General features: G+C 37.4%; 1 protein-coding gene across 2 annotated transcripts in view; it reads left to right on the plus strand.

The window, feature by feature from the left end:
- The window catches only part of PAWR (pro-apoptotic WT1 regulator), a 116567-nt gene that overhangs the window by 57582 nt on the left and 45710 nt on the right, over positions 1-13275 (plus strand). For both annotated transcript variants that reach the window (XM_004752354.3, XM_004752355.3), the window contains one exon: positions 12853-12984. In XM_004752354.3, coding sequence (XP_004752411.1) covers positions 12853-12984 — 132 coding nt within the window. The remainder of the gene's footprint in view (positions 1-12852; positions 12985-13275) is intronic.

The following is a 13275-nucleotide window of genomic DNA, read 5'->3' on the forward strand; positions in this document are numbered from 1 at the left end:
AATTGTGTTTAAAGTTGGCAAATGGGGACGGACGTCTGGGTAGGTCAGTCAGTTAAGCAGCTAACTCAATTTCAGCTCAGGTCATGATCCCAGAGTCCTAAGATTGAGCTTCATGTTGGGCTCTGTGTTCAGCAGGGAAGTCTACTCCTCCCTCTCTCTCTGTACCCATTCCCTACCCCCATCCCACACTCACACTACCTCTCTCAAATATGTACATATTTTTAAAAAAATAATAAAGTTGGCAAATGGTATGTTGATTGCTTTTTCTGAACTCCTAAATTTCATGGAATTCTGCCTTATAAAATTGATAAGGAAAAGTGGCTATGAATTGGATCCTTTTTAGTATTTTATTCTATGAACCTACTACATTTTTGATATATTAAAAACCTTGACATAGATAAAGTACATGCTGACTTCATCATTAGGCTTGGCGTTGTTCTCTTTCGTACTGTAGCAGTAGCTATAATGGCCATTGCCAGCCCTTGAGGCTTCCTGTACCTGGTCCCAGGCTCCCTGCCCCACTGCCACTGTCCAGTTTGCTGCTACTCTTGTGGGTCAGAGGAAACAGATGAGGAATTTGATGCTCATTGGGTGACATACTTCTATAAGCCAGATATTGATACCTGGAAATTGTGAAGGGATGAACATGCTTGTTGGCTGTGATCTGGTTTCAGAATCCAAAATCAATGTTGCTGCTTTGCTGGCATGTAGGTGGTGAAATGATTTTGCTAGTGTAGTTTTCATCCCAGAGATTGTTAAGAACAAAGTAGGACCTCATAAGGAAATCTACCCCTAAGTCATTCAGGAGCTTAGATCAACTTTAAACTGAGAATCTCCACTCCAGAGGAATTGGGCCTTGACAAAGTATAAACTTCATAGATGGGCTTCTTAAAGATTTATGCATGATGCTACTTGGCTGCAAACAACCACCTGGAAATACTGATTTCCAGTATTTGGAAATACTCCATGGTCATCATGGACATGGATGATGGTTCGTCATCCAGGATGTCATCCTGGATGACATTTTACCTTATTTGAACAAGTTTTCCTTTATTAAATACCAAACAATATAATGGTAACTTGGACTTTAATAAAAGGGAAATGAGTTTGAACTGAAAAGAAGTAAAAAACCCCACAACCTTTGAGGTATAGTCATAAAAATTTTAGTAGTAGGAAACTACAGCCTTAAGAGTTCTAAGCCAAGTTTATTTGCGTATTTCACATATATATCACTCTGTGGTTAGTCTTTGAAAACCAGTATGTCTCTCATTTGTTCAAGAAATTAAGTGATGATTGTCTGGTTACTTTGTGTTTAGGACTTTAAGCCCCAATTTCTCCTTAGTTTCAGTGTCCTTTTTAACCTGGTTCAGTCTAGTCTTGTCTTTTCACTATGCAACCAGTATTTAGTTTGGCAAACATCGAATATATACCATATCTGCCATGTTTTGTAATAAGTGTGATATACTGTGGTGATGTTGCTATTGTGATGGTGGAATCTGTTGCCTTACGCAAAGTCTTAGAGCTATCAAAACATAATGCAGTGGCTTTCAAACTTTGTTTTGGACTGATAAAAGTGTGCTTTATTAATGACTCAAATACCATGAATAGTTTTGCTGTTAGTGACATTTTCTGAAATGTCAAGCAAATTTTTTCATAAGATTACTAACAAAATATTGTTTACAGGATATAATTGTCTTCCTGGAAAGATCTCTATATATTTTAAAATGCTGTAAACCACCCCCAAAACATACTGTGTTTTAGAGGTAGAATATATCTAGGCTCAGATAATTATAATAATGGGTTTTTCACCTGCATGACTGTTCAGTATTATATTCTGCGGTTGAATGGGATATGGGTCAGTTCTTTCTTAGAGGGACTAGTTTTTCAAATTGCAAGATATTCATTCCATGCCTCTGATCCATAAACCAGTAGCATGGCTTAGTCATCAATATGGCCAAAAATGCCTTCAAAAAATTCCATGCCTTGTAGGGAGTGGTATTGACTGAATGAGAATCACTGGGCTAGCGCTTTGTGACCAAAGGAGAGACTTGTTCTAGATAGGTAGTCAGAGAAGACACTAGAGACATTTTTTTTTTTTTTTGACACTAGAGAAATTAAAACACAAATAGCTTTCAATTGAGACAGCCATAGGGGAAAGGGATTTTTCAGGGAGCCAGCTAGACTTCATTCTGCAGTTGAGGAGAGCAAAATATTAATCTACAGGAATTCAGAGGATACAATGGGATGATTTGGAAGGGAGAGGAGGGGGATATAGGATTGAAGCAGATTATAGAATGTACAGAATAAGATGGAAATGAGGGTCTGTACAGTGATGGATGAGACCCAGGGAAGCTTGGCCTGCTGTCAGTGTCCAAAGTAGATGTGGAAATAAGATCTGATAGAATCCCTCCAGAAAGTCTCTTTAAAGTTAAAAAATAAAAAATAAAAATACACATATATAGAACTGTAGGGTAAATGCTTAGCCAACTGTCATCTAGCTATAGCCATTGTCAACTCATAGCCACTCTTTTCCCTGCAACTTTTACTAATTCTGTCTTGTACTAAGTGAGGCAGTGCATTCACAGACAATCTAAAACAAAAGTTGTACAAAAAAGTGTTCTTTGATATTTTCTGTTCTGTTTTCTTTTTCTTCATAAAAATTCTGGGTTGTGATGTGCTGAGTGAATTTCATATCTTTTTTTCACTCTGCATGAAATTGCAAACATTTCCCATTTCTTGGAAAACACTTTGTGAATAATACTCCATCATTTTATTCTCTAGAAGCAGAAGAGTTGTGTTACTTAGAATAAAATATATGTATATTTTAAAGATTTTATTTATTTACTTGATAGAGAGGGAACACAAGCAGAGGAAGCGGGAGAGGGAGAAGCAGGCTTCCCACCAAGCAGGGAGCTGATGCGGGGCTCCATCACAGGAGTCTGGGTTCATGATCTGAGCCTAAGGCAGCCGCCTAATAACTGAACCATCCAAATGCCCTTAGAATAAATATTTATCTAGTTTTAGTTATTTAGTAAATGGTCAGTTAAATTTTACTGCTTTTTAAAAAACCTTATGGGACTTTCAATCATGTACAAAATTAAGGAAAATGTTGTAATGAGGTTCTCCATGTATGCCTCCTTCAGCTTCAACAGTTATCAACTTCTGGCAAGTTTTATCTATACGCACCACACACTACCCATTTTATTTCTTGTGTTATTTTGAAGCAGATCTCAAATGACATATTAGCTCAGTGTTTATCATCAGTATCTTAGGTATTTCAATATAGGTCTGATGTTATTCTGATGGGCCTTCCTCTGTACGTGAGGAATCTCTTCCCCCTAGCTGCTCTCAAGGGCTCCTGTCTAAAATTTATGATTTCATCAGTTTCACAATCAGGTGTCTTGTGGTCTTTCTAGATTCTATGATCTTGGTGGGGAGACCTTTCTGCCCTAGGACAGGAATGCTGGTTCTATTCCCAGATTGGGAAGATTTTCATGGAGAATTTGTTCAGCTATATCTTCTAATCTTCTTTCTTTCTCCTCCCCTTCAGTGATTCCCATAATTCTGACACTAGAACGTTTCATGGAGTCATTTATTTCCCTAATTCTGTTTTCATGGCTTCTAAGCTGTTTGTTCCAGGCCTCCTCCTGATCCTTTTTCTCTCGGTTCATCCTCTAGATCACTAATTCTATCTTCTGCCTCATTTACCCTAGCTATTAGAGAATTTAGATTAGATTGGAACTCCTTGATAGCATTTTTAACTTCTTCCCTGATGACTTTCGTTTCTGCCCTAATCAATTCCATGTTGTCATTAATGGTTTTCTCCAACCTAGCCATTGCCTGGATAATTGTTACCCTGAATTCCCTTTCCAACATACTGTTTATATCCATATCCAGTAGCTCTGATGGAGAGGGCACAGTCTCTGAATTTTTCCTCTGTTGGGCATTCCTCCTCCTAGTCATTTTGGTGAGAGATGGCTGAGGGGATGTGTAGCTGAATGTATCAACCGTGATCTGGGCAAGGTGCACCCTGGCACACTTCCGAGCTATTGGGACTCCCCACCAAAAAGAAAGAAAAAGGAAAAAAAAGAGAGAGGAAGAGAGAGACAGAAAAAAAAAAAGAGAGAGAGAGAGAGAAAGAGAAAGAGAAAGAAGACCAAGCCAGAATGGGCCCCAAAGTTAAGATTTATAAGGTGTACAAACAAAAACAGACAAAAAAACCGACAAAAGTAAATGACAAGGAAAAAAGAACCCTGCCAAAATGAACCCCAAGTATAAGATTTACATATTACCAGAACATTTATATATTACCAGAAAAACCAATATACAGAAACAGAAGAAAAGATGGGAGGGTGTTATAAATCCTCAGTGTGGGGGAAGGTTATTTTGATTCTTCCTGGGTATATCTTGATATCTTTGTTAAAGGGCTCAACTTTCCAGAGATAAAGGGGGATTGAAACTGGTTTATTTATAGGGATAGTATATAGGGATAGTATTGATTGGGGAAAGAGGATTACCCTTGAAGCTTATCTCTATATGAATATTAAAAAAAATAGAAAAGAAAAAAGAAAAACACAGGTATATGTATAAAAAAAAGTTCAAGTTAAAAGGTTATTATTATGGAATTTGTTGTATTGAACCTTTCGTTGTGATGAGGTTAAAAAAGGTTAAATAGGTTAAAAAAAGTTCTCTGGAACTTTCTCCAGAATAGACCTCTGGTCACAAATCAGGACTCAACTTATACCAAAAGATTATTCCCTGCATATTCTCAGACCACAGTGCTTTGAAACTGGAACTCAACCACAAGGAAGAGTTTGAAAGGGATTCAAACACCTGGAAGCTAAAAACCACCTTGCTTAAGAATGTTTGGTTCAACCAGGAAACCAAAGAAGAACTTAAACAATTCATGGTAAACAATGAGAATGAAGACACTTTAGTCCAAAACCTATGGGATACAGCAAAGGCGGTCCTAAGGGGGAAATACATAGCCATCCAAGCCTCCCTCAAAAAAATTGAAAAAATCCAGAATACACCAGTTCTCTTTACACCTTAAAGAACTGGACAACAACAACAACTGGACATTAACAACAAATTAAGCCAACTCCCACACAAGAAGGGAAATAATCAAGATTAGAGCAGAGATCAATGAGATAAAAACTAGACATACAGTAGAACATATCAACGAAACTAGGAGCTGGTTTTTTGAAAGAACAAGATCGATAAACCATTGGCGAAACTAATCCAAAAGAAAAGAGAGAGGACCCAAATTAATAAAATTATGAATGAAAAGGGAGAGATCACGACTAACACCAAGGAAATAGAAATAATCATCAGAAATTATTATCAACAGTTATATGCCAATAAGTTAAGCAACCTAGACGAAATGGATGCGTTTCTGGAAACCTATAAACTTCCAAAACTGAATCAGGAAGAAATTGACAACCTGAATAGACCAGTATCTAGTAAGGAGATGGAAGCAGTGATCAAAAACCTCCCAAAAAACAAGAGCCCAGGACCTGAAGAATTCCCTGGGGAATTCTACCAAACATTCAAAGAAGAAATAATACCTATTCTCCTGAAGCTGTTTCAAAAAATAGAAGCAGAAGGAAAACTTCCAGACTCTTTTTATGAAGCCAGCATTACCCTGATCCCCAAACCAGGCAAAGAACCCACCAGAAAGGAGAATTTCAGACCAACATCCCTGATGAATATGGATGCTAAGATTCTCAACAAGATCCTAGCTAATAGGATCCAACAATACATTAAAAAGATTATATACCATGACCAGGTAGGATTTATCTATGGGATGCAGGAGTGGTTCAACATTCACAAATCAATCAATGTGATAGAACAAATCAAGAGAAGAGAGAAGAACCTCATGGTCCTCTCAATTGATACAGAAAAAGCATTTGACAAGATACAGCATTTGTTCCTGATTAAAACGCTTCAAAGTATAGGGATAGAGGGAACATTCCTCAACCTCATGAAATCTATGAAAACCCCATGGCGAATATCATCCTCAATGGGGAAAAGCTGACAGCCTTCCCTTTGAGATCATGAACATGACAAGGATGCCCACTCTTGCCAGTCTTGTTCAACATAGTACTAGTCCTAGCAACAGCATTCAGACAACAAGAAGAAACAAAGGTATTCCAGTTGGCAATGAAGAAGTCAAACTCTCTCTCTTCACAGATGACATGGTACTTTATATGGAAAACCCAAAAGACTCCAGCCCCAAACTACTAGAACTCATACAGCAATTCAGTAATGTGGCAGGATACAAAATCAATGTACAGAAATCAGTTACTTTGTTATACACTAACAATGAAAATACAGAAAGGGAAATTAGAGGATTGATTCCATTTACTATAGCACCAAGAACCATAAGATACCTGGGAATAAACCTAACCAAAAAGGTAAAGGATCTGTACTCAAGGAACTACAGAACACTTATGAAAGAAATTGAAGACACAAAAAGATGGAAGGCTATTCCATGCTCATGGATCGGAAGAATAAACATTGTTAAAATGTGTATACTGCCTAGAGCAGTCTATAATTTCAATACCATTTTCAAAGAGCTGGAACAAACAATCCTAAAATTCATATGGACCAGAAGGAGATCCCAAATCGCTAAGGAAATGTTGAAAAAGAAAAACAAAACTGGGGTCTGGAACAGAGTAGAGAGCCTAGATATGGACCCGCAACTCTATGGCCAAATAATCTTCGACAAACTAGGAAAAAATATGCTAGGAAAAAAGATGGTCTCTTCAACAAATGGTGCTGGGAAAATTGGACAGCTATATGTATAGAAGACTGAAACTCGACCATTCTCTTATACCATACACAAAGATAAACTGGGAATGGATAAAAGACCTCAGCTGGAGGCAGGAATCCATCAGAATCCTAAAGGAGAACATAGGCAGTAACCTCTTTGACATGGGCCACAGCGACTTCTTTCAAGATATGTCTCCAAAGGCAAAGGAAAGAAAAGTGAAAATGAACTTTTAGGACTTCCTCAAGATCAAAAGCTTCTGCACAGCAAAGGAAACAGTCAACAACAAAAAAAAGAGGCAACCCATGGAACGGGAGAAGATATTTGCAATAGACACATGTAGTCATGTCAAAAAATGGTCAGAAGACATGAACAGATACTTCTCCAAAGAAAGACATACAGATGGCTAACAGACACATGAAAGAATGTTCATCATCATTAGCCACCAGGGAGATTCAAATCAAAACCACATTGAGATACCACCTTACAACACACTTAAAACAGAATGGCCAAAGTTAGGACAGTAAACAACATGTTTGATGTCTAGCAAACATGTTGTTTGTCCAACATGTTGGAGAGGGTATGGAGAAAGGGGAACCATCTTACACTGTTAGTGGGAATGCAAGTTGGTGCAGCCACTTTGGAAAACAGTATGGAGATTCCTTAAGCAATTAAAAATAGAGCTTCCCTATGACCCTGCAATTGCACTATTGGGTATTTACCCCCAAAGATACAGATGTAGTGAAAAGAAGGGCCATCTGTACCTCAATGTTCATAGCAGCAATGGCCACAGTCACCAAACTGTGGAAAAAACCAAAATGCCCTTTAACGGATGAATGAATAAAGAAGATATGGTCTATATATCCTAATGGAGTATTATGCCTCCATCAGAAAGGATGAATACCGAACTTTTGTAGCAATATGGACGGGACTGGAAGAGATTATGCTGAGTGAAATAAGTCAAGCAGAGAGAGTCAATTATATGGTTTTGCTTGTGGAGCATAAGGAATAACACGGAAGACATGGGGAGATGGAGAGGAGAAGTGAGTTGGGGGAAATTGGAGTGGGAGACAAACCATGAGAGGCTGTGGACTCTGAGAAACAAACTCAGGGTTTTGGAGGGGAGGAGGATGGAGGGTTGGGTGAGCCTGGTGGTGGGTGTTATGGAGGGCACATGTTGCATGGAGCACTGGGTGTGGTGCATAAACAATGAATTCTGGAACACTGAAAAGAAGGAAATAAAGACAAGGTATACTATATGGCCACAAAAAAAAAAAAAAAAAAAAGAGAGAGAGAGAGAGAGAAATCATACTTTTGTTTTATTCAGGAGTTTTATTTGCCAAAATACTGGTGCTCCAAAATGCAGTTTTGGAAATAGTAAAGAGCTTTGTTTAAAAAATGTTATTTCATAAAGCTTTTTGGTTTCAATTTAAAATAATTGTTAACCCTGTTCTCATGCGGTTCTCTCTATTCTATATAAAAGGACACAGTAACTTTGACGTGATTACATTTATCTAGAAATAAGAGCTGGGAAGAGAGTGCATTGAGTTACACATTGGTGTAATTATAATATAGAACCAGCATTTATTTTCATCTCCTCTTTTTCTCTCTCAGATAAAAAGCTTTTGATTAGTAGAAAGAAACTGAATTTTTAAAAAAGATTTTATTTATTTATTTGACAGAATCACAGGTGGGCAGAGAGGCAGGCAGAAGGGGAGGGAAAGCAGGCTCCCTGATGAGCAGAGAGCCTGATATGGGGCTTGATCCCAGGGTCCTGAGATAAGTCAAAGGCAGAGGCTTGACCACTGAGCCACCCAAGTGCCCAGAAATAAACTTTAAAACATGTTTGAGTTCTTTTTGGTTCTTTCTTGCTAGTACTTATTTTAAAATTACTCTTGGGGGCGCCTGAGTGGCTCAGTGGGTTAAGCCTCTGCCTTCTGCTCAGGTCACGATCTGAGGTTTCTGGGATTGAGCCCCGCATTGGACTCTGCTCAGCAGGGAGCCTGCTTCCCTTCCTCTCTCTCTCTGCCTGCCTCTCTGCCTACTTGTAATTTCTGTCAAATAAAGGAATAAAATCTTTAAAAAAAATTACTCTTGGGACGACTGGCTGTCTAAATAGAGCATGTGACTCTTGATCTCCGGGTTGTAAATTTGAGCCCTATGGTGGGTATAGCGATTACTTAAAAATTAATTTAATTTTTAAGATTACTTAAAAATTACTTAAAAATGAAAAAATGTTTAAAAAAAAACCCCAAGATAACTCTGTCTCCATTAAGGATACCATCAGCTGTGCATGTAGAGAATTCTTAATCCGTTGCAAGAAATAAAAGTGGAGGGGCGCTTGGGTGGCTCAGTGGCTTAAAGCCTCTGCGTTCGGCTCAGGTCATGATCCCAGGGTCCTGGGATCGAGCCCCAAATCAGGCTCTCTGCTCAGTGGGGAGCCTGCTTCCTCCTCTCTCTCTCTCTGCCTGCTTCTCTGCCTACTTGTGATCTGTCAAATAAATAAATAAAATCTTAAAAAAAAAAAAAAGCAATAGAAGTGGAAAATGTCTTAACCCACTTTGGTCCACTGACTCAATTCTTTTTTGCTTTCATTCTTTCTTCTCACCATTTCCACCAAAGTTTCCTCTAGGTGTATTTATCCCAGTTACATAAGATAGCTTAGAGAATTTGTAGGATGCTTGTTGCTAAAAGAATTCTACGGGTTGCTACAAGAACCTTGGAGGGAAGTTGTGATTCATCATATAATCCAAGCTGCCTGGAAGTACTATGCGCACATTCTTCTCAGAGATAGTGTGTGTGATGAATAGGCTCCCAGGTCAGTGGGTAACAGTGTTGCCACAGAAAAGAATGTTCTATTTTATCTTGGGGTGCTATAGTCCATCTCCCTGATTTGTTTCATCTTGGTAACTCATTCATTCATTTATCAAGCATTTACTGAATTTTTTTTTCTTCTTTTTAAAGTGTTGGTAAGGGAGCATACATTTATTGAGGTAGTGGAAGGAAGGGAGGTTAGTGTTGAGGGACTGGATCTCAGAAAATGAAAACAAAGATAAATAAAATAATATTCCAGTGCTCAGGGAGTTCATGGCTGTCTGCTTCGGCTTTAATTTTCTGTTTACACTACGTTAGGATTTAAGAGTTCTAGCGTTATACTACTGACATTTGATCCCAAGGTCAGGGGTTTTTGCAGTCCAGGTACTGAAGAATGAGATGATTCTTTTCATGGAGTAGAAGCCTAGAGATGAGATTACTCTTTATTTTTTCCAGATCTTATACACTTGCTTCTCAGCCCCCACTTTGCATTAAATGACCTTTTATCTCAGTAATGTGTATTGAGAAATTCCTTTACTTTATTCTCTTTTCTATTCTAGGACCTCGATTACAAAGTTTTTATTATTGTGGTTTTATATATTTTAATGTTAGAATGATTACTTTTTCATAACTTTTTTAAAAAGTTAAGTTTTCTGGATGTTTATGTCTTTATCCAGATGGTTACCCCTACTTTCCAAATAATTTCCTTAAGATTTTGATTGGGATTTTTATTCAACTTATAAATTGGCTTACAGATAATTGACATCTTCACAATATTAGGTTTTTCTCAATGTAAGAATTGATTTTAATTGTGTAGTTTTTTTCATAAAGGTTTTTGACTTATTTTTATAGTTATTATTAAAATTATACAGTCTGGCTGTTGATGTTACTTTGGGAAGCAATTTTTGTATACGTCTATAAAAACCATTATAATGAACTTTAATAATTCTAAGATTTTTCTGTTATTTCAACATTGTATCATCTGAAGTGTTGGAATTTTGCCTTCTTCCTATTGCTGAAATCTTTTATTTTTCTTACCTGGATTTATCAGATAGCACCTCCAGAATGATGTTAATAACTCTGTTTATAGTAGAATGGATATCAGTGTTTTAAGTCTGATTTTGCTTTTAAATTTTATTGATATTTTGCCGTTAAACATGATACCATCTGTTGGTCTGAGAAAGGTTCTCTAAAGAGTCCTAAGAGAGATTCTTTTTCTAATCGGGACTAGTTTCTTAAAGTTTAGTACCCTTTATTAGATTTCTTTTAACTGATTCTGTGTTCTACCTAGGATATGGTATTTTTCATAGGATCAAATTGTCTGCTTTGTTGTCTACTCTCCACTTTTGGTCCCTGTTAATTTCCACTCTGAACTGCTTTTTATATAGGTTCTATTTCCAAAATCAGTTTTGTTTTGTTTTTTTAAAAGATTTTATTTATTCATTTGAGAAAGAGAGAGAGACCACAGTCAGGGGGTGGGGGGGAAGTAGAAGGAGAGGGGGAAGCAGACTCCCTGCTGAGCCAGGAGCCAGACATGGGGCTGGATCCCAGGATTTGGAGATCATGACCTGAGCGCAAAGCAGATGCTTAACCATCTGAGCCTCCCACGTGCCCCCCACCCCTGCATCAGTTTTGATTATGTTTTATTTATATTCCAGGGAATTGTAGCACCATAACATCTTTCTGTGTTACATAGTGAAAAGTCCACACTTCTCAGGTTATTTGTGTTTTTTGTGATCAGAGCATTGCCTTTCCAGTCTTCACCTCTGTCAAGAACTGTGAAGGGTTTGAGATCTCACCTGCTTGCAAACTAACCATGTTAGCCTGCTGTAATTTCATGGATCATGACCAAATACACTAGTCTCCTGGTTCAGAGTCAAGTAGCCTCAGTATCATAATTTTTTTTTTTTGTACCAATAACCCAAGTCCCATTTAGGGCCAGAAGACACCTGTACACACAGTCAGTTCCATTATAGGGAGAGCAGGAGATTTCATTTTTTCCCCTCACTTCCTTTCCATATCATTGTAATTTTTAAGACTCCATCTCAGGCGCTTTCTTCCATATCCCCCATCGTGAACCTTGTGTCTTCGAATGTGCTGCTTATCTACTGTGTCCCTCCTATTCCAGACACTCCAGTGTCCCTTCTTGGTTTTCCCAGTGATGTAACTTAACTTTTTTTCTCTTTTTATAATTTGTAGGTCCTGTTTCTTTTGTTAGTGCCTTCTTATTTACAGGCTGCCTGCTGAAACATTATTTTTCATGTCTCACAGAACCCTTTAGGGCGATATTGGTTAAGAATGTTTTCAGTTGGAGGGGTGCCTAGGTGTCTGAGTCGGTTAAGCCTTTGGCTCAAGTCGTGATCCCAGGTCCTTGGGATCAACTCCCACTTAGGGCTGCCTGCTTTTCCCTCTCCCTCAGCTGTTCTCCCTGCTTTTGTGCTCTCTTGTTCTCTCTCTCTCAAAGAAATAAATAAAATCTTAAAAAAAAAAAAAAAAGAATGTGTTCATTTGCAAGGAACAGATAGCCCATTCCACAATGGCTGTAATGAATAGAAATTTGTTTCTATTTATGACTTTTTTTTCTGTAGGGTATGGAAATTGATAATGCAGATGTTGATTTAGCTTTTTAGCAACAACCTTTCCATATGCTCTTCCCACCATCTGAAATTTTCTTTTTTCTATATCCGCAGTTCTAAATTTACCCCTTTTTTTAAATTATAAACTCTGCTACAGAGTTTTTATAGAAGACTATTCTGCAGGTGAAAATACTCTTTCTGTGTATACTTTTAGGTAGTACTAAGCTGGAAAATGGCCTTTATCATTGAGTTATTTGCATCTATATCTATATCTCTGTATATCTTACATCTTCTATGTTAACTTCCCACTAGACTATAAATTCCATGTCTTGGGTATATCATTTGTTACCCTCTGAAAAGTGCCTTTTTAAAGGTAGACACCTTTCATTTACTTGTTGGATGAATGTGAAAGAAAGAACCTTGCCTTTTAAGCAAGCTTTCTCACTGCTATTTAGAGTCTAGAGGAAAGATAAGTTGTCAGGGGTGTGAATGTGGAGTTTGGGGTTTAAGCAGGTAATTTAATTTACAGGAATTAAATGTACATATTACTGAAAGGAACACCATTATCACATAAATTAGTTTCTGAATGCACAGATACTTCTTTAATGCTATCCAAATGTATCTTCACATACTGTCAATACAATCTGTTAGTATATCTGGAAATAAAATGGAAACTATTTTTTCTTCTAGTGCTTAGATGAATATGAAGATGATGAAGCAGGGCAGAAAGAGCGGAAACGTGAGGATGCAATTACACAACAGAACACGATGCAGAATGAAGCTGTCAGTTTATTAGATCCAGGCAGTTCCTACCTGCTACAAGTGAGTATTTATTTATTTAAGTTTAATTTTAAAGAATTACCTTAAAAATTCATTTTCTTATGAGTTACTATATGTTGATTGATTTTGAACTCTTAAGATGAAGAGTGACGTGCTCAACCAACTAAACCAGCCAGGCACCCCTAAAAATCTATTTTTAAAATTTTTTTAGTTTACAAATGAATATCTAAAAATACTAGGATGTCAGTTGCTATTTTAACAATCATTTTTAAGTAGCTTTTAATAATTTTTCCATTCTCCTTTTGGTGACATCTGCTCCATTTAAGTATTTTC

This window comes from Mustela putorius, unplaced genomic scaffold (assembly GCF_011764305.1).
Source record: "Mustela putorius furo isolate JIRA1106 unplaced genomic scaffold, ASM1176430v1.1 tig00003911_pilon_pilon_pilon, whole genome shotgun sequence".
In the NCBI taxonomy this organism is placed as follows: Eukaryota; Metazoa; Chordata; class Mammalia; order Carnivora; family Mustelidae; genus Mustela; species Mustela putorius.